At 39.4% G+C, this 22,450-nt stretch overlaps 1 protein-coding gene across 1 annotated transcript in view; it reads left to right on the forward strand.

The window, feature by feature from the left end:
- EML5 (EMAP like 5) overlaps positions 1–22,450 on the forward strand; it is a 172,546-nt gene that overhangs the window by 125,563 nt on the left and 24,533 nt on the right. Inside the window, exons 24-32 of the mRNA XM_056133752.1 lie at positions 1,562–1,650; positions 2,666–2,842; positions 5,722–5,923; positions 7,004–7,130; positions 9,652–9,666; positions 11,318–11,326; positions 14,413–14,491; positions 16,585–16,714; positions 19,476–19,574. Coding sequence (XP_055989727.1) covers positions 1,562–1,650; positions 2,666–2,842; positions 5,722–5,923; positions 7,004–7,130; positions 9,652–9,666; positions 11,318–11,326; positions 14,413–14,491; positions 16,585–16,714; positions 19,476–19,574 — 927 coding nt within the window. The remainder of the gene's footprint in view (positions 1–1,561; positions 1,651–2,665; positions 2,843–5,721; positions 5,924–7,003; positions 7,131–9,651; positions 9,667–11,317; positions 11,327–14,412; positions 14,492–16,584; positions 16,715–19,475; positions 19,575–22,450) is intronic.

Genomic DNA, 22,450 nt, shown 5'->3' on the forward strand with positions numbered 1-22,450 from the left:
TAACCTCTGAGCACCGCCGGTTAAAATAACAACAACAAAAAAGGACTAAAAAGAAAAAGCCAAGAGATTTGAGATGTTGGTTACTTTTGGTTTGAGGGGAAAGTATAATGGAGGAATATGACTAGGAGTCAGTTATTGTCAAAGAGCTTTTCTTCTGTGTGGTGGTTTCCATGGGTATGCAGTATTATTTAAAAATGAAAAAATTTAAAATTTTAAAAAAATTTTAAAATGAAGAGAGGCCAGAGATATAGGATAGTGTATAAGGAGCTTGCCTTGCACACAGCCACCTGGGTTCAATCCTGATATCCCATGTGGTCCCCTGAGCACACCCAGGAGTAATTCCTGAGTGCAGATTGAGGAGTAACCCCTGAGCATCAACAGGAGTGCTCCTCACCAAAAAGAGAAAGTTTATAAGAGATAAGGTGCTTGCCTTGCATATAACTGGTCATCTCTAGGTGTGGCCCCAAACACAAACAAAACTGGAGACAAACAAACTTGGGATGGGGAGGTAAATTCAAGAGCTGGAGCACATCCTTTACTTCACTAGGCCTGTGTTCAATGCCTGGCATCATCCTCCTACATGGTCCCTACTTCATGGTCCCCCTACATCCAGGAGCAACTTCCGAGCTCCCTCCCCTGAATAATTTCATTGTACTACCAGCTGTGGCCTTATAGAAACGGAGCCAGAGAAAGAATACAAGGATGAAGTTTCTTGCCTTGCATGCAGCCAACTCTGGTTTGATCCTTGTATCTGCATGTAGTTCCCCAAGAACCACCAAGAGTGAACCCTGAGTACAGAGATAGGGGTAAGTCCCTAATATTGCTGGTTGTGGTCAAAACAAAAAGGAAAAAAAAGTTCCTGGATATTACAGACACCTAAGCTCTTTGACTCTCAAGAAGTAGAAACCTATGAGCAATCAGAGCTCTTTTTTCCCAGACAGTCTGAGTGGGTGAAAGAAAAGACTTGTGCCTGAGCTCAGGGAGACAGCACAGGGCACAGTGGAGCCAATAAAGTACTTTTTTTTTTGCTTTTGGGGTCGCACCTGGCGATGCACAGGAGTTACTCCTGGTTCATGCACTCAGGAATTACTCCTGGTGGTACTCGGGGGACCATATGGGATGCTGGAAATCAAACCTGGGTTGGCCACGTGCAAGGCAAACGCCGTACTCACTGTGCTATTGCTGCAGCCCCTATACTTCTTTAAAAGTACAAACATTTGTATGATTCTTGGCACCCCATATGGTCCCCCAAGTCCGCAAGGAGTGGCCCTTGAGTGCAGAGCCAAGAGTAAGCTCTGAACACCGCCAGCTGTGACCCAAAAACAGAAACAAAGAAAAAATGTATCTAAGGTTTTTTTACATGCACAATAGAAATTGCTCTTATGTATGAACATATAAAAATACAATCATTAATAAATTATATGGTGGTTAAATATTAAAGGCTCTTACTATAAGTTGACTGCAGAAGAAACTGCTCTTATGTTTACACTTAATTTTCCCCATGAATGTTAAACATTGTACTGTATGTGTATTTATATTTCACATGTACATATGTTTATAGGAAAGCTTCTACAAGTCAATACTGGTGCTAAAGAACAATTATTCTTCGAAGCTCCTAGAGGGAAAAAACAAACCATCCCCAGTGTGGAGGTAGGAAGATAGTGATATAATGCTGACGTGACTAAGAATGCTTACAAAACTGATGCTGCCTTCCAGTACTTAATCCGATGTGAAACCTGTCTTCAGATTATTTAAATAATTCTGTTTGTGAGTTTATCTGGTTTATGAGTTTACCACATCAATGGGCAAAGGAAGAGCTGCTGTATTAAAAAGGAATCAAGCCCTTCCTTGTCAGGTTGTAAGGACAGTCAGTGTGCAATTGCAAATAAAAGGCACGCCGGAGAAGATTGGAGCGCTGCATAGTTTTCAGATCTTCTGGGCTCTATGCACCTAAGTACCTGTTTTCAAGTTCCTGTTTAAAGAGATGAGCTTCTATTGGGGGCAGCGGGAGAGGGGTGGAGGGGGTTTGGTGGGTGGGAGAGGAGGGAGGAAAGACTCAAAGGCTAGGAGCACAGCAGGAGCCCTGGATTTCATTTTCAGCACCACAGGGTTTCCCAGGCATTACAGAAGTGGGCCCTGAGCACTGCCTCAGAAAAGGAAGAGAATGAAAGAAATGTATTCAGTTTCCTACCTGAGGTTATTGGCACATCAAGACATGCCAAGAAACTGAGGCTAAACAAATTTAGTATGAAAATGGTTTAATAAGGAAAGAGACTTAAGTAAATTTTCAATAATGATTTCTAATCATTGGTAGTTTCTGATAATGATTAATTGGGAAACATGTTTATATTGTATTAGTAGGTGTTTAGATGTGAAGGATAAGAATAAATTTTTTGGTTATTCTAAGAGTAGAAATAACCTATCACTGTAAGTTCAGCATCTAGAACATAGTAACCATGTAATCAGAGCATCTTGACTAATACCACATTAAAATTTTTCTACAGGAACTAGAAGAAAGCCACAAAATTAAAACAAGTAACAATAGAGCTGTTTTATTAAAAGTTTTGTTTTATGTCACATAAAATGACACAGAGAAAAAAATCAGATTTCAGTTCATTGTTCAACTTCAATAAAATAAACTTACAGCATTAATTTTTCTTTATAGGTGGAAAAAATTAGTTGGGCATCATGGACAAGTGTACTTGGCTTGTGCTGTGAGGGAATCTGGCCAGTAATTGGAGAAGTCACAGATGTAACTGCCTCTTGCCTCACCAGTGACAAAACAGTTCTTGCTACTGGAGATGACTTGGGATTTGTGAAATTGTTTAGATATCCTGCTAAAGTATGCACTTTTCATTAACCCTCTTAAATATTATAATTATTCAGTAACTAAAATAATTCCTTTGCATAGCATTTCATTGTTATTATTAAAAATTACATAATCATAAGGTTACAATATGAAAAATTCAGAATTATGGGGCCTGAATTATAGTATAGAGAATGGGTAAGGCCCTTGCCTTGCATGTCGCCAACCCTAGACTGATCCCTGAGCACAGAACCAGGAGTTATCCCTGAATACTGCTGGGTGTGGTTAAAATACCAAACCACCACCGCGTAAACCAGAATTATGTATCCTGTTGACATATTTGTAGATTCTAATGCAGTAGTATTATAATATATGACTCTGTCTCTTTAGTTTTGTTTGTTATACAGTTTATCTCAATATTGACAAATGTGAACATATTTTTAAGGAAATCTTCCATCTCTAATACTAACTTAAATTAGTATTCTTATGGTTTAGTATATACCTTTATCTGTAAATATAAATTGTATTTCTATCTTTAAACTTTAAATGTTCTAAATATATATACCATGAATACAATACATATAAAATCAAACTACATTGATTTGAGATGATGAATGCTATTGTTTTGCTAAAACCAAACTTCAAAGTCTTTGGAGTAGCCCATGATACTCTGTGCTGTTCAATTATCATATAGCTTTCATCTGCTCAAACTACTGGAAAAGATTAGGCCTTCAATTCGCACAAAATAAATTTTATAATCAAATCCCGAGACATTTAGTGGTCTTAAAAATCTCTCAACTAATGAATAGTTTAAGATCAGCATTTAAATAAAGTTTTGAAATTATTGGGCTGTGGGTATAGCTCAGTAATAGAGCACTTGCCTTGCCTGTGTGCGGCTCAGGATTTGATCCCTGACAAACCCTGCCCCCCCCCCAGTTTGGTCCCTGGCAACACCCCTCTAAAAAGGTGTTAACATGATAAAAATCCTTAGATTCCTAATTCAGATATGTGCCCACATGAATATCTTTTTTTTAAGGAAGGGGCAGCAAGGCACACCCAGCTGTGTCCAGGGCTTACTCCTGGCTCTGTGTTCAGGGATCACTCCTGGTGGGGCTTATGTGGTACCTGGGTTGAACCTGATCAGTCGTACCCACTGTATTTTAGCTCTATTTTATTACCCCATCTGAGTATCTTTAAATTCATTATAATCAGTACTTATAATCAGTATACATTGGGATATATTTTTCTTTTAGATGTCAATAAAACCTAGGTTGTCAATATGGACAGTATTTAAAATATCAAACATTAGCATTACCAAGTTACTTGAGTCTGTTGTAGACCAAAGTGACAAAGCTTTAAATAGACATCAGCTTTTCAAGGCTTTAATTTTTTTTCTTGTCTATGTCTTTTTGTTTTTTGAATCACCGTGAGATAGTTACAAAGCTTTCATGTTTGAGTTTCAGTTATACCATATTCGAGCACCCATCTCTTCACCAGTGTACATTTTCCACCATCAATGTCCCCAGTATCCCCACCCCCATTCCCAACCCTCCCCATGCCTCTATGGTGGACAATATCCCCCATACTCTCTCTACTTTGGGGCATTATGGTTTGCAATACAGATACCGAAAAGCCATCATGTTTGGTCCTTAGTCTACTTTCACCACACATCTCCCATCCCAAACGATCCCTCCAACCATCATTGACATAGTGATCCCTTCTCTATCCCAGCTACCTTCTCCCCCAGCTCATGAGGCAGACTTCCCACTATGGAGCAATATTCCTGGCCCTTGTGAGACTTTAAATCTTTACTAGAGTAATGTTAATATAACTATGTTATCCATAGATATTTTTATTCTGATTTCCTCAGTTGTGTCTGTTTCCAGTAAACACAGTCTGCATAGCCATTGTTTCAATAGACATGCTATTCCACTTTCCGTAGATACACATACTAATTACTACCCTTTTGAACATTGAAACTTTTCATTGCTATATGTAAATACTATGGTAATTTTTCTTTTTGCACACATAGTATTTTCTTAGTATAGATACTTTCAAAAGGAATTGGTGAATTAAAAGCTAGAATATTTTCATGCTTTTGTCAGGGGCAGGGGCATACCAGTGGTTGGTACTCAGGACTTACTTTTAGTTCTGAGTTTAGCAATCACTCCTGGTGTGGGTTGGGGGCCATATGATGTGCCCAGAATTAAATCCGGGTTGACTGCATGCAAGGCAACTGTACTATCTCTCTAATCCCTATGCATTTTTAAAAAAAAATTTATTAGTGAAACACCATGACGTACAGTTGTAGACTTACAAATTTTTGTGCTTTCAGTTATACAATGATCGAGTACCCATCCCTCCACCAGTGCCCATTCTCCACCTGCTTCCAGTATCCCTCCCACCCCCCCAACCCCCCATCCCACCCCACCCTGGCAGGGCATTCCCTTTTGTTCTCTCTCTCCTTTTGGATGCTGTGGTTTGTGAAAGAGGCATTGAGTGGCAGTCATGTTCGGTCTATAGTCTACTTTCAGCATGCATCTCTCATCCTGGGAGGATCCTCCCAACACCCTTTACTTGGTGTTCCCTTCTCTATCTGAGCTGCATTTTTCCCTAGCATGTGCGGCAGGACTCCAAGCCATAAAATCCCTATGCTTTTCATGCAAAATGCCAAGTTGTTTTCCAGAAAAATTACACCATCATAGTAGTAATACATGAAAGTGTGCAGTTTTTCCCATCCTCATCAGGTCTGGCGATTGATTTTTTTTATTCCAGTGAGTGTCAGTTTTACTTTCCCCAAGATACCTTTGTGTTGATTAATTTTGTGTCACATATTAAAGAAGTCCAAAATTATAACTGAAATTTTACCAGGAATAGAATTCTCAGAATGCTGTCTAAATTTTTTTCATCTCTAGGGAAAATTTGGGAAGTTTAAGAGGTATGTGGCCCACAGCACACATGTCACAAATGTTCGCTGGACTTACGATGACAGCATGCTGGTTACCTTAGGAGGCACAGATATGTCTTTGATGGTTTGGACCAATGAAATGGAGGGCTATCGAGAAAAAAGGTCTTGTGATAGTGAAGAATCCGATATAGATTCTGAAGAAGATGGAGGTACGTCATTTTCATAAAAAACAAAAACAAAATTAATATAACTGACTCAAACTGCAGTTCAGCAGCTAATAATTGTGATTTTTTTTTTGGTCTGTTTAACACCAAAATTAACTTTATGACTAAAGAACAACAAACTAGGATATTCTTTTTTTTTTCTTTTTGGGTCACACCCACCGTTGTTCAGGGGTTACTCCTGGCTCTGCTCTCAGGTATTTCTCCTCGCAGTGCTTGGGAGACCATATGGGATGCCGGGAATTGAACCCAGGTTGGCCACTTAGAAGGCAAATGCCCTCCCCATTGTGCTATCACTCCAGCCCAAACTGGCACATTCTAATGGCATACATTCTTGATCTACAAATATAGGATAATCATATTTAATTTTTATAATCATACTTTAAATGAGTACTGTTGAGGCTGGAGCGATAGCACAGTGGGTAAGGTGTTTGCCTTGCACGCAGCCAACATGGCCAACACAGGTTCGATTCCCAGCATCCCATATGGTCCCCCGAGCACCGCCAGGAGCAATTCCTGAGTGTATGAGCCAGGAGTAACCCCTGAGTATCGCTGGGTGTGCTGCAAAAAAAAAAAATGAGTACTGTTGAAATACATTTTGTAATACTGAAATTTCTGGTTCAAGAATTTTTATTTTCCTCAGTTTGCTAGTAAGTTTTGGAAAAATTAGAAAATAAGTTTTGCAACAAAAAATATTTATCAGCCATCATGGAAGCACAGAGAAGGTAACTTCTATTAAAATGTTGAGATATAGCCATATGGGCATGTGCATTTATATACACTGTTTTTTAACAAAAATATGAAACATTTAAATTATTTTAATAGTCTACTTATGTCACATAGGAATGCTTTGAAAATATTTTTCCATATCCTTAAATATTCTTCCACATCATTTTTACTGATTGTATATTATCTCCTCCTTTAGTTTTAAAAATTTAACTTCTTTTATGTTGTTGGACATTCTTGTAGGCAAAAGTTTTTGCATTCAATAAAGTTTATTGAATCATATTTAAGTTCCCCCATTAAACCTTTAGAGTAATTCTTATAATTCTTATATTTTGATGGTAGGCTATGACAGTGATGTTACAAGGGAAAATGAAATCATTTATACAATCAGAGCCTTATCAACAAATATTCGCCCAATGTTTGGAATCAAACCTCATTTGCAACAAAAAGAACCCTCAAGTGATGAGAGGTAATTTTCAAATTTAAAACAGATGAATAAAGAGATATTTGTATTTTAAAATGAATTTATTGTTCAACACAGTGTTTCTAAAAGTAGGAGATACTAAGCCTTGTGGAGGAGGGGTGCTGGAATGAGCCACGGGATAGTAGTAACTGTGCATGGGATTGGGTGTCTATTTCCTTAGAGAAAGTAGATTTCCAGGAAGGGCACTCACTGAGATTTTCTTTTTCCCAGAAAGGAGTCACTGTCACTGTCCTCCCATTGTTCATCGATTTGCTCGAGCGGGCCCAGTAACGTCTCCATTGGAGACTTTGTTGTTACTGTGTTTGGCATATTGAATACGTCACGGGTAGCTTGCCAGGCTCTGTCGTGTGGGCGAGATACTCTCGGTAGCTTGCCGGGCTCTCCGAGAGGGGCGGAGGAATCGAACTCGGGTAGGCAATGTTGGCTGCGTGCAAGGCAAACGCCCTACCGCTGTGCTATCACTCCAGCCCTAACGCTGTGCTATCACTCTAGCCCTACCGCTGTGCTATCACTCCAGAAAAGGAGATGTAGGCAAATACACCTGGGAATTTTTGATTTAACCATGAAATTTTACAAAAACTCAGTAATAGTAGACTTTTGCACTTTGCTTAGTAAATAGGTTTCTAAAATACTTTTGGTGGTGATACTTGGGGTTTTTGCTAGTAGTTTAGGGAATGATGCTATATGATTAACTGAATCTCTCTTGCTAACTTTTATTAATGTATGCATTGTAATTATGGGCTGGAGCAATAGCACAGCAGGTAGGGCGTTTGCCTTGCACGCAGCCAACATGGCCGACCCGAGTTCTGTTCCTCCGCCCCTCTCGGAGAGCCCGGCAAGCTACTGAGAGTATCTCACCCGCACGGCAGAGCCTGGCAAGCTACCCGTAATGTATTCGATATGCCAAACACAGTAATAAGTCTCACGATGGAGACGTTACTGGGCCCGCTCGAGAAAATCGATGAACAACGAGAGGACCGTGACCGTGATTGTAATTATAGGAGATAATAAAATTTGACACTAATTTTGGAGGCAGGTTCAATCTCTGGCACCCCATATAGTCTCAGAGTCTGTCAGAGCCAGGAGTAAGCTCTGAGCGCGTGGGGTGTGGCTCGAAAACTAAAAGAGCAAGAAAGAGAAAAATGGTTGGATTTTGTTTGTTTGAGGGTCACACCAGATGTTTCTCAAAGGTTCCTCCTGACTCTGCACTCAGGAATCACTCCTGACGGTGCTCTGGGAACCATATGGGATGCTGGGGATCGAACCCTGGTTGGCCACATGCAAGGCAAGTGCCCTATTTGCTGTACTGTTGCTCTGATCCCAAGATAAAATTAAATTTTGAAAATATCTTTCTATACATGTCTCTTTAATCAAGAATGAAAATTGTTTCAAATTCTTTCACTAGTATAGCTTTTTTTATGTGGAATCAGCTCTTCAAAAATGAGTGCTTGTGCACTGCAATTTTATGGAGAGAACTTTTTAATAAAGGTTCTGATCTGGGTGACTTGACAATGAAGAGAAGTTGTGATTGGAACAACGAATGGCATGGATTTCAGAAAGGAAATGGTATGAAGAATTGATAAAGGGTAAACATCCAGAAAAATGGGGCATACTTCAGACAATAGCAGATAATGGTGCTTGATCAGGAGCCGTGCAATTCTGGGTGCAATTCTGGGCATAAATCTGGGGCTCCCTCATGACGGTTTGTACTCCAGCCCATAGAGCCATCTCTCTGACCCCTGTTTTCATATTTAAAAAAAAATTTCTCACCATATATTTTACACATAGTTAAAACAAGTACTTACTCAGTAACTTGTATACCTAAAAGGAAAATATTTCTTATGACAGTTGACAGATTAATTGAGGGGCTGAAGCTCAGGGACTGATCACTTGCTTTGACATGCTTGAGGCCAGATTTGTCCCCTGAACACTACTAGGATTTCTCTTGAGCACAGAGCCAGGAGTAGCTTCTGAGCAACCAGCACATGTGGCCCAAAATCCAAGAGAAAAAAAAAGACAATATTTGGGGGGATCTTCTTTTTAATTCTGTGTTTTTTCTAGTAATATTGTGTAGTAAAGTCGATTTTAATGTGCCAATCAAGATTTCAGTGATTTTTTTTTCTATAAAACTGTCCAAAATAGTACAGCAAAATTTAGGCATTTGGGGGGCTGAAGAGATAATAGAGAGGTAGAGCACTTGCCTTGTGTGCAGCTGATCCAGGTTCGATCCCTGCACTCTGTATGGTCCCCTGAGCCCATCAGGAGTGATTCCTGAGCACAGAGTCAGAAGTAGAACTCTGAGTACTGCTGTATGTAACCCAAAAATAAAACAAAACAAAATTAAGGCATTTTTGTATTTTCTTAGAGCTCTAATGACATGTCTTTCTTCTGCTTAATAAGTTACAAAATATTATTGATAATCAATTTTCATATATACTTCTGCTATACTTTGTTGATAATAAATTTTCATGTATGTTTTCTTTTTTCCCTCTTGTCCCTTTTCAAGGCAGGGGGTAGTGAGGTAAGTTTCACTAAAAAACATTTTTTATTTCAAAATTTACTCTTTATTCTGTTTGATCTTTATAGTACTTATAAGTTAATGATTCCCCCCTCCCAAAACATTGAACTGCATTTGTTGAGGAAAAAGAAGAAGCTAAAATGGAAAAAATTCTACAAAAGAGTTGGAGATACATATATATGGAAATATCTATATCTCTTTGTGTATACGCACACATGGTATTGGTGTGTTGTTATGCGGTGACTATGTTTTATGTATATTGTTATGTGTGTGACTTATGGTCATTTTGTTTTACGCATGATTTTTCACAAGCTTCTATACTCATTTTAGTTTTTCCTTAAGTTTCAGAAGTTTATAAAAACAAATAATTAGGGGTCAGATAGTACAGGGATTAAAGCACTGACATTGCACATGACCCACCCGGGTTTGAGCCCTAGCATCACATACGGTCCTGAGCACAACTAGGAGTGACCTCTGAGCACAGAGCCAGAAGTAAGCCTGAGCACTAGCAGAATCCTTAGGCCATCATAAGCCTGAGTGATGTGCTGGCTGCCTGCTTAGCTGAACTGGCTGCCTGGAAAATGCGCTCAGTTCTCTTAGGAGGGGCCTAGTTTCCTCTGTGTTGTTGGCGTGTTGTTTCCGGAGGAAGGGCCATCCCTGATAGTGCCTGGGGAGAAGACTCCCCAGCAGTGCTTGGGATGGGACTCAGGCCTCCCGCTTATAAAGCATACACTGAAGCCCACTGAACTCTCTCTTACCAGCAGTTTATTTAATAGCAACTCCAATGCCACGAACTCTTTTTTTTTTGGTCTGTAAGAGAAATTTTTTTTTGTTGTTGTTTTATTAGTGAAACATCATGAGTTACAGTTGTAGACTTACAAGTTGTTGTGCTTGGGTTTCAGTTATACAATGATCAAGTACCCATCCCACCACCAGTGCCCATTCTCCACCCCCACCAATCCCAGTTTCCCTCTCACCCCCCATCCCCCATCCCACCCTGCCTCTGTGGCAGGGCACTCCCTTTTGTTCTCTCTCTCCTTTTCAATGCCACCAACTTTTAAGTGAGTTAATATTTTCTGTTATTTCTTAAGAACAAAGATATATTTTAATATTTTGTTGGGAATTAAGATTGCACTAAAAATTTAAGTGGCAGCCTTTAATGTTTGCAATATACAGAACATGTTAAATTCTCACTTAATATTCTTTGTCAGCCTTCTTCTGACTTCCCTGCCTTTAATGAAGTGAACTAAATCTTTTTGTATGCACAATAAAGCAATGCACTTAAAAATGTTTGTGATTCAGTGGTTTACAATACTATTAGTAATGGTTTCTTGCGCACATAATTCCAACACCATACCCATCATCAGTGTGCCCCCTTCTTCCAGGCACCCCAAGACCCTCCCTCATAATCCCCCAGCTCAACTCAGTTGTGTGGATCAGTTCTCATGTTGTCTTTGACCTTTGTTGCTACCTTGCAGTGTACCTTTAAGTCCCACATATCAGAGAAATCATAAAAGAATGCCTCTTTTGCATGCAATATTGCTTCTCTGCATTGAATTTGTAAAACTGAATTGTTGCAGAAATATTTTGTTTTGTGTTTTAAATTCAAACCTGTATTATAATCTTTTACCTTTTTTAATATGCTTCCAAAAAGAGGTTCCAGGTAATCTTCTGTCTTTGCTATGTTTTACAAGTCCTTGTTTTGCCTTTGTGTCATTTTTAATTTTATGGGCTTATTTATAAATTAAAGTTTTTCCCACAAAGAAAATTACATCATGACAAAGTTATATATCATGTCTTATAATATTACACATTAGGTATTAACTTGACATTTGAAGATGGGGGATTGACACATGATTGATTTAGCTTCAGTTATAAAATTAATAATATTATCTGTGATAAAAATAGTGGGGGGTTGGTTATGAAAATAATAAAGGTGGCATTTTATTTATTATGTAAATAATGATTGTGACTAAGAGGGCCAAATCCAATAGAAACCATTAAAGTATTGCTATTTTCTCCTTTATTAATATTCCCTATTTAAAAATTATTTTTAAGTACCCTTAAAGTACCATTTTACCCATTACATGAGTGTAATTGTTAGTATAGCGGTATAATGTTACCGTGCCATACTCATCAAAATACCCATATCCCTCCACCATGGTCCATTAGACCAGCATCCCTCAACATTTCTATACCTGTGGACCAGCATCAGCCTGTGGTTGAAGACCACTGCATTTATAACCTTTCAACCCACTCTCCTTCCCCCAAGACACTTCAATCCTATAGCGGATTCTAAGAATTTGTTTCTGTTGGACTCTGCCTATTATCTTGCTCAGCTTTTTTATATGCCACTTATGAGTGAGATCTTCTGGTATTTGTCTCGGGTTTTTTGACTTATTTTGCTTAGCATGACCACTCTAATTCTACCCATATTCTTACAAAATGCAAGATTTCATCTTTCCTGATGGCTAAATCACAATCATGTCTTCATACCTCAACTTTTTTATCCATTTGCCTGTCATAAAGCATGTGAGTTGTTCTCATATCCTGACTGTTATAAATAACGCTAAACATAAGTGAATGTAGGCACACATACATCCTTTTGTGAATTAGTGTTTTTGTGTTCCTTGGATAGAAACTTAGGAATAAAATGACATATATGGTAGTTCTGTTTTTGACCTTTGGAGAAATCTTCATATGGAGGCAGAACCAGTGTCCATTCCATGTGGGATTTTTATTGTTGCTGCTGTAGTTGTTGGTTTGGTTTCTGGGGGTCACTCCAGCAATGTTCAGGAGATCATGCATTTTAAGTGATCAACCTCAGGTCACTTGCATGCAAAGCATGCATTACAGCCCTCACCAAATACCTTTTTTAAAAATGGGGGAATGTTTGAGCCACACCTAGCCATGCTCAAGAGCTACTCCAAGCATAGTGTTTGGGGAAACTTGTAGCAGTAATGAGGAGACCATGCAGTGCTAGGGATCGAACCCATGCCTCTTGCATGTAAAGCATTCACTCCAGCCTTTTGAAATCGCTCTCTGATCCCTGCCTTTTCTGTTTTTTGAGCCATACCCAGTAGTGCTGGGGGAGCGTCTCCAGTTCTGTGCTCCAACACTTTTAGCTACTCTCCTACTTCCCTGTGTGGTTTTGGGGTTTTTGTTGTTGTTGTTGTTTGTCTGTTTGTTGAGGTTTTTTTTGGGGGGGGGGGTTCATTTTGTAAGTTTCAAAGTTTCTCATGGTCCCGGGAGCCATTCCCAACAATGGTTGGCCAACCTGGACTGCAGATCAGTGCTACTCAGGCCCTGTGGTGTCAAGGACCACCACAACTGCCTGAGGATGCTCGGGGATGCCCAGAGCTACACTCAGAAGTGTCCAGAAGCCCATATGATGTCTGGGACTGAACCCTAGTCAGTCACATATGATGCATTCACCCTAACCCCTAAACTGTCTCCCTGGTCGCAGTGCAGATCTTTAAAAATTAAACTGGGCTTTATTGAAGAGCTCCCATATTTACATTCCTCAGGTCAGAAACTGTGCACCTAATGGAGCATTGATTACTGATGGAAAAAGAGAAGAGAAAACTTGAAAACTGCTCTGCAGTTAAGATTGATAGCTGTCTAGTAAATAGGAGAAAGGAACAGGAAGAATTAGAGGCAGCACTTTTTCTTTCTTTCCTTTCCCTCCCGTTGATCATCGATTTGCTCGAGCGGGCCCAGTAACGTCTCCATTGGAGACTTTGTTGTTACTGTGTCTGGCATATCGAATACTCTCGGTAGCTTGCCGGGCTCTCCGAGAGGGGCGGAGGAATCGAACTCGGGTCAGCCATGTTGGCTGCGTGCAAGGCAAACGCCCTACCCGCTGTGCTATCACTCCAGCCTAATAGTAAATATATTTTACACAGAGTATTACATGGTTTACAATGTTTTGTGACTGTCAAATGCTAGTGATAGTGATTCCATGAAATACTAGAGACTTAAGCAAAGGTAAGGCATGAAAGAACAGGTATTAAATACAAACTTAGACATGATTTATATTGCCAACAGTATATAAAGCTCACAGAGAGGGCTGGAGAGATAGTACAGTGGGTTGAACATTTGCCTTGCATGTGACAGACTCAAATTTAAACCCCAGTACCCCATATGATTGCCTGAGTACCACCAAGAGTGATGCCTGAGCAAAAAGCAGTAGTAAGCCTTGAGCATCGCTGGATGTGGCCCCCAAACTATAGTTGCCAGAGGGCTGACGTGATAGCTCAAAGAACTGACATGCATGCTTTACTTGCTGAAACCCCCGGCAAGATCTCTAACACTGCAAGAGACCATCAGGAGTGACCCTCTCCCCACCCCAAAACAGCTCTCAGAAATATTTTTAAAATCTAAAAAGATGGAATTGAAAAACATGCTGTGTGCAAGATATTCACAACATTAATCCAGACTTTGTTGATGGTTCATTCTATCAAGCACTGCGGTTTACAAAACAACTGTATGCATATTTATACACAATTTATGCTTGGGCATTGCACTGAAACATATGTGAAAAAGTCGAAAGCAGAATAAAGAGAAATTCTAAGATTTTCTTTTCACTGACTGCTTTAGAAGACACCAGTGGGTACAGTTTAGTGAGGACCTAGGATGGACTGGTTTCCATGAAGGCGTGTCAGGACCTGTCTCGGGAGAGCCATGGGAACATTCAGGGGAAGCATACCTGGTCATGGTCCCTTTCCTCATCCCACTTCCCTGTTTCAGGCCCCCTGTGAGCAGGGCCCCGCCGCAGCCCGAGAAACTCCAGACAAATAATGTTGGCAAGAAAAAGCGACCCATTGAGGTGAGGAAAGACCCGCTCCCTGGTACTAGCATGTTCTTTCAGCGGCTTTCAGAATTTATTTCCATTTCCTTTTATTATTAGATATCTAAAGCTTGTTACGGTTTTATGAAAATAATTGTATTTAATGATCTTGGGGGGTATAAAAATGGTCAAGTCTGAGTTTTTGACTTGTATGCTGTTTAATTTTTTTTGTTCAATTTAAAATTTTTTTGGTTTTATTTTTATAAAGTAGTTCATAAATTTGATTGCAATTTAATATTCAAACACCAATCCCACCACTATTACACCTTCCCAGCACCATATTTGGGATGTTTCCATCTCAAGCCCTAACCCCTGCCCCAAAGCAAAACCAAAATAATTCATTTTGTATTGTTCGCTATGAATAAACCACTGAAAGTGATCCAGAAAAGTTTCCTTAGAGGAAAGTGTGTGAAGATTGTTGTATTTCACCCAAGATCCATTAAGTCCTTCTATAAGAGATTACTAACATGTTGTTGAAAGTTGAGCCTTGTGTGCTTTATATAGATATAGATATATCTGTAAAAATGTATTTCCCTCTAAAATTGGTTGCTTTTCACTTTAAACCCCACCAAATATGGAGCGCTATTCTTGGAATATTAGTCATGGGAGGTAACGTGACCATGCGGCCCAAGAAAAAGTTTTTGGGTGAGGCTTGGCCCCAACGTGTGGAGAATGGCCATGAGCATGAAAGCAATTGAGTTCTGGAGGTTTTGGGCTGCCAGGGCTGGGTCCCTTTGGGTGGAGAGGGGCTTCACCTGCCCACCCCAAATGAAACAGCCTAGCACGGGGTCCATCGGCATGACTATGGCATGTGTTATTTTATGCTCTCTTCCAAGAGAGAAGGACAGTGAGTCTCTGAATTGTGGCCATTGATGAGATAATCCAGCTTTTTTGCTTAAGTTTTTTAAAAAGTTTTCCTTGAGAGGAGGGCACTTGCCTTGCATGTGACTGACCCGGATTTGATCTCTAGCATCCCATATGATCCCCACTGCACACTGCCAGGAATAATTTCTGAATGCAGAGTTAGGCCAGATGTGGCCAATTTTTTAAAAATTTTTACATAATACCCTAAATCTTAGAGAACTTCCAATGGAAATATGTATGAACACTCTCTGATGTGACGCTTAGTGGCTTGAATTTATAAGGTGGGGATTAAATGCCTATTCTAAACCAGAAATGTTTGGAGCCTAAAGCATAGGACAGTGGATAGGACATTTGCCTTGCATGTGACCGACCTAGGTTCACTCCCCAGAATCCCTTACAGTGCCCCAAGCACTAATAGAAGCAATTCCTGAGTGCAAAGCCAGAAGTAACCCCTAAATATTGCCAGATATGACCCAAAAACAAACAAAAAATGTTAACCCTTCTGATGTATTCACTGTAGAGATCAGTAAAGATTCTTTCTCCAGCTAAAGAAAACCACAATAATTGAGTGAGCACAGAGTTCGCCCTGCACTTTGTGATCCCTGTATCTGCTGCATAAAATAAAGTGTAATAAGTCAATTGAAATGAAGATAGGAAGCCGGGAGAGGGTCATTACCATTCTCCCTCCTTCACTTACATCACTTGTTCAATAGAATTAGCCACGGGAACTCTAGTCTGAATTATCAGTGAGAGTATGCTTATTTTTAGCTTTTTTGCCCAATTGTAGATATAGTTTTTTGAGTCTTGAAAGTAAATTATGTGTATTTAATTTAACCTGAGTTTCGTATACAGACCATATAGTTTGGCTGACACTAGCACACACCGAAATCTTTTGCACACAAAATGTATCTTTGAGAGATGAAAGCTTAAGATCCAAATTCTTGGAATCAAATGGACTTATGATTCCCTTTTCCTTATTCAGTTGTATAGAGAAAAGTATGAAATACAGTTCAGTTTCCCCCACACAGGTTACATTAAAAGGTAAGTATAACTTAATTTTGGTTTAACTTTTAAAGATCAAAGATGCATCCTCAATTTTAAATGAAGATACCAGAATACTGTATGGCAATGTAGTGGTGAATATTGAGATGTGAAAATACAATGGTGTTTGTTTAAAATTTTATGTGATGTTTTTATCATTGTTATAGGACCTTGTGTTGGAGCTTGTTTTTGGCTACCGAGGCAGGGACTGTAGGAATAACGTTCACTATTTAAATGATGGTGATGATATCATATATCACACTGCATCCGTTGGAATTCTGCACAATGTTGCTACAGGTAGGAAGACCTGAGTCCCTGTCCCTGTCCCTGTTTAGAATTGCTCACTTATCTGCTAAGACTATAAATAAATTGTAGTGGCTTCAGCACATCCACATTTCCTGTTACAGAGATTCCTGATAACATTTCAGTTTGCAAGCTGAAAAAGATTTTATAACAGAAAATTCTTCTAGGTCACTATAAGAAATAAAGGTCTACAGTATGTAGAAAACATGTTCTATAGTGAAATCATTTGTGACTTCATTCTGGTCCCCTCATAACTTGAACATTAAAATGGATGGTGGAATGTTTTTTCCCCTCTAATAATAATGAAAAGGAGAATGTTGGGTTTAATTCAAGAAAATAAAAGGGCAGGCTATATGGCACAGCAATTGAGCACTTGTCTTGTGTGTATGAAGCCCAGGGCCCAATCCCCACCACTGGAAAATGGAAGGTGAACATTCTTTTGACTTTTTTTTTTGACCATGATTTCAATACTGTGATAGAGTTTCACACGTGCAGTGGTCCAGCATCTCTCCCTCCACCAGACAGGCTGCTGACCCCTGTTGTCTCGTGTCTACCTCCCAACCCACCCTCATCTCCCTGCCATGGTAAACTCAGTCCTGAAGATCACAGCTTCTGTTGCCTTTGTGCATGTGTGATGCCTTTATGTTTCTTTATATCCCTGATATGAGGAAGATCACCCTGTGGCTGCATCTCTCTTGACTAGCTTCACTCAGCATGATAATCCCCAGATCCATCCATGTGGTGGCAAATTGCATGATTTCCTCTTTCCTCATTGCCAAGTAGTATTCTATTATGTATATGTTTTTTGATGTTTAACTATCTTGTTGAAACGCAAATATACTTCATCTGATGACCATTGATGTGCTAATCCTACTAATAACATTCAGTAATTTTATATTTTTACTCCATATAATTGCAAACTTCATTCAGTTTGATCACCAGAAGTGCAAGGAGACATTATCTAGTTGAGACATTTCTGATTTTTGCCCTTCAATAAGTTTCCTCTTAAGTAGGTAAAGAGTGGAACATGTGAGTCACCATCCCCTACCTCTGGTCAGTGATAATGATCAATATGGTCTTTCTGTTTTGGTTTCCTCCAAGATCTTACCAGAATTTACAGAAATCAGTGGCAACTTTTGATTTAATGACTTAAGTCACTTAAAAATACCATTTATGAGCTTACTATAGTATATACACATGTTGATTTTTTTAATGATGCTTACCTAAAACATATAATATTAAAATGCAGTGTGACGTAAAACAAACCACTTACAGAGAAAAATCCTCTTTGAGGCTTCACACATCTTTAAGAATAGAATTAGGGAGGAAAAAGTTAAACTGAAAAGGGATGAATATGTAAACACTTTCATGTTTATGCTGGTAGTTTCTTCATTTGTTCCAATGCATTACAGATCACCTTTCTTTTGATGAAATAGAGAGAAGGCATCAGGAGCCGGGCAGCTGCTCCAGTCCCCACTGTCTGGTCTTTCACCAGTCTGAGAACACATTTCTGTGTTCAGAGTCTAGGAAAGTCTTTCCCAGCCTACAGACTTAGACGCCAGCATTAGTTGATTGTTCCTTTATGTGAGCTCTCAGTCCCGGAAAATACGAAGCACATTTCACATTAAAGAGAAATTATAAAGTCAATACTAGATATGTTAAATGTTAAATTGTCTTGTTTTCAGGGATAACGGATACAGCGAATAGGGCGCTCACCTTGCACATGACCAATCCAGGTCAATCCCCAGCATCCCATGTGGTCCCCTGAGCACCCCCTGAGTTCAGAGCCAGGAGTAACCCCTGAGCATCCCTGGAAGTAGCCCCCAAACAAACAAATATGAACCAAAACAATAGCAACAAATTGTCTTGTTCTGCTTTGCTTTTTTTTTTTCTGCTTTGCCTTTTGGAGTTTCTTTATAATCAGATCCTTTATGTCATCCTGCCCTCACTTCCCACCACTGTTTTAAACTTTGCACAAACCTACCTGAATTATTTTCTGCATGATCCAGGTCTGCCAAGGTCTCTTCACTATCACTGCTTCTAGACCAGTGTTTCCCAAAATAGGTGTTACTGCCCAGGTGAGCGGGGAAAGGAATGAGGATTGTTTTGCTGGAACAGTTCAGGGTGTGGAAGTAGCCTTGGTTGCAACTTCCTGTTTGCTTGCTTAAAGAAGGTAGATTTCCCAGGGAGCAATAAGTGGTTCTTTTTTCTCTGCAAAAGGAGCAGTAGGCCAAATAAGCAATATTACAATTCCAGTAATCCAACCTGGTGCCACCACATGCCACACTCCAGCCCCTTTGAGCTATCTCTCTCACCTCCACTTAGGATGTTATACGCATATTATATATATATATATGCATATTATATATATATATGCGGCCGCGCGACATCTTATCAGAACTTTTCTTTATGACATCTTATTATCTCATTCCTTCTTTGGACAAACTTGCAGGCTATCGAATGTAGCCTGCCCACAGGGCAGAGTCTGGCAAACTCCCCGTGGCCTACCAAATATGCCAAATACCAGTAACAATGATGGGTCTCATTCTCCTAAAGAGCCGTGAATATAATCTCAGGGCTAGGATGAAAGAGACGTTACTGGGGCCTGCTCGAGGCAATCGACGATTAACGCATATTAAGTGCTCAGTAATATGCATCAGATCAACAAGTAAGTTAAACACTGTGGCTTATTGTCCTGATTGAGTGTATCTGACTGTTATACCTTATTTACGTTTACTTCTCAATTTTTTCGTAGGGACACAGAGTTTTTATCAAGAACATAATGATGATATTCTGTGCCTCACTGTAAATCAACACCCCAAATTTATCAACGTAGTAGCAACTGGCCAAGTAGGTATGTTTCTGTATTTTTAAAAAGAAACAATTTGAACCGGTTGTCTTGTTTAAATTAATTCAGCATCCTAGGAAATTTATAAAATATATATCTGGATTGTTGAGAATGCTTGTATATATAAAGTACACGTCCAGTTTTCCGTCTCTTAGTTTCCAGGTACCTCTGTCTCACTGTCTCTCAACTTTGCTATTTGAGTTGGTTCAGGCAGTTCACAATTAAGAAAATAAAGAAGTATTTAATTGTGACTGAAATCGTTCTTTAACAGAAATTTCTGATCAGAAAAAAAGGTTTAATTTGTCAACATATAAAGTGAAAAGGCAAATTTGAGGAGGAAATGGTCAGTGTTAGGAGCCCAAAAGTAGCCAGACTAAATGATTAGGCAGCATATCTACTCCAGCCAGGCTTGGGCAAGAGAGAGAAGCAAATCAATTCCATCTTGAAAATGCTTTTTCTCTTGGGCTAATCTAATTTGTCACTTGCTAGAGATTATCTTGCTCTTTTGACTCTTGAAAATATAACAGAGGTCATAACTCTTCGCAGTGAATAGCAGGTCTATTTAGGATCTGTCTACTCATCAGTGATCACTACAGTCATATCTTCACGCTCTTGATAGCATGGAAAAAGGATTACAGTCATTCAATCATTAGGTTTACTAGTGCTTTAGTGTGCCTTGATTGCTAAGCTAGCATTCCTCTTGTCTATTTTCTTGAATAAAATCATTTGTGCTTTTAGTAGACTCCTATATATATATATATATATATATATATATATATATATATATATGAATTAAATTGACCAGTTAGAAACTTGTTCTCTGGATTGCTTATAGTCATAACCCTTTCATAACTCTTTTCTGAAAATTTTCTAGTTTTATTTTGTTTGAGTTTGGGGGCCAGACTTAGCAATACTCAGGGGCTACTTCCTGCCTGTTGCTCCTAGCAGTGCTGGTGGGGGTGGTGCTGGGAACTGACCCTGGGCTTCCATAAGCATGCACACTAGCCCTTTCAGCTATTTCCCCAGCCCCCCAATTTTCTACTTTAGACCAGTGTTACACATTATATATGCAAAACACCATCATTGCATATATGACAATAGGTCTAGTCTCTGTGCTGTTTATTTTTAATTCAAGTCCCGTTTACATTCTGCATGAGGAGTGAGATTCTTGGTCATATTACCATTTTGGTCAGGAAAGCACCTACATTGGGTCTCTGAGCATTTGGTTATTGCTCAGTTAATTTGTATTGATATATTGTTATTCAACAGATTCATTGAGAACCTACAATATATGAGGTATTGTTCCAATGCTAAGGATACAAGCATATTAATCCTCACCCCCAACAAAATCTCTATGGTAATGGAATTTACATTCTGTAAATAGAATTCTGGGATATATGCTTTATTTCCAACTTTGCCCTCCTTGTTTTTCCTCTCTCTTCAAAGCAAACAACATATTAGTGCTGTAGTTTTCTTTTGGTGAAGAAATGTCAAAGTCATAATTAATCTTTCAGGAAATCTGTTTCTTTCTGCCATGCTTTTTTTTTTTTTTTGAAAGGCAGTACCTACATAGGGAATGTGAAATAGCTGGTTATCTCCCTGTATCTCTCCTTCCAGTTCCCAATCCAGCAGGGGCTGGAGAATTCAGTGGACTAGGCGGGGCCTAAATAGAACTAAATGAAATTTAAAAACACCAAACCCAGGCAGCACTGAGGTGAACCTTAGAGCATATATGTTAACCCTATGCCTTGCCCCACATATACCCTCCACAAAACAGATAAGAAAAACTACTGGTGACTAATTGGTTGACCCAAGAGAAAACCAAAAAACAAGGAAAGGTTTGTCTTCTGTGGACCTAAAGAGACCTGAATAGTCAGTTTGCTTAAAGCTTGTTTAATACAAAACACAAAATGCTGTTTAAAATATTTACAGTAGGGCTAGAGAGAGAGCACAGCGGATAGAGCATTTGCCTTGCACGCGGCCGACCCAAGTTTGATTCCCAGCATCCCATGTGGTCCCCTGAGCACCGCCAGGAGTAACTCCTGAGTACAGAGCCAGGAGTAATCCCTGTGCATCGCTGGGTGTGACCCAAAAAGCAAATAATAATAATAAAATAAAAAAAATATTTACGGTATTTTTTTTGTTAAAAATTATTTAGAAGGTCATCACTATAGTACAGCAGGTAGGGTATTTGCCTTGCAGGCTGCCGATCCAAGTTTAATCCCCGGCATCCAGAATGGTCCCCAGGTACTTCCAGAGTAATTCCTGAATGCAGAGGCAGGAGTAATAACTCCTGAGCATTGCAGGGTGTGACACAAAAAGCAGAATAAAAAAAAATTATTTAGATCCTGGGCCAGGCACTTGTCTGACATGCAGCTAATGCTAATATGATCCTGAGCACCACATATGACCCCCCAAGCTCTTCCAGGAGTCAGCACTGAGCACAGAACCAGGAGTCAGCCCTGACACTGCCAGGCATGGCCCAAACATCTCTCTTAAGAAAAAATTATTTAGATTAGACTGAAGAGATAATACAGGAGGTAAGATGTCTGTCTTGCATATAGCTACTCCAGTTTGAATCCCTGGCACCATGCATCCTGGCAATCCCCCAAGCTTTGCCAGGAATTCACCTAAGTACTTCCATTGTTATACCGCCCACCCAATTATTTATTTCATAGAATTAAAATAATTGCTTTTGTAATAGTTTAGCCATTTAAGTTCAAATTGTACCATAACTACATAAGGCCTCTGAGACTCTTCTTTGAGTCCATTCACCCAGTGGTAATTGCAAAGTTAAAACAATCGTAAAACCAATACAAGTACTTTTGAGGGATGGCCAAGCAGTACCTGCTCACTGGAGGATGGTGATGGAGCTTGGATTT

This window comes from Sorex fumeus, unplaced genomic scaffold, assembly GCF_029834395.1.
Source record: "Sorex fumeus unplaced genomic scaffold, SorFum_2.1 ptg000098l, whole genome shotgun sequence".
Classification (NCBI taxonomy): Eukaryota; Metazoa; Chordata; class Mammalia; order Eulipotyphla; family Soricidae; genus Sorex; species Sorex fumeus.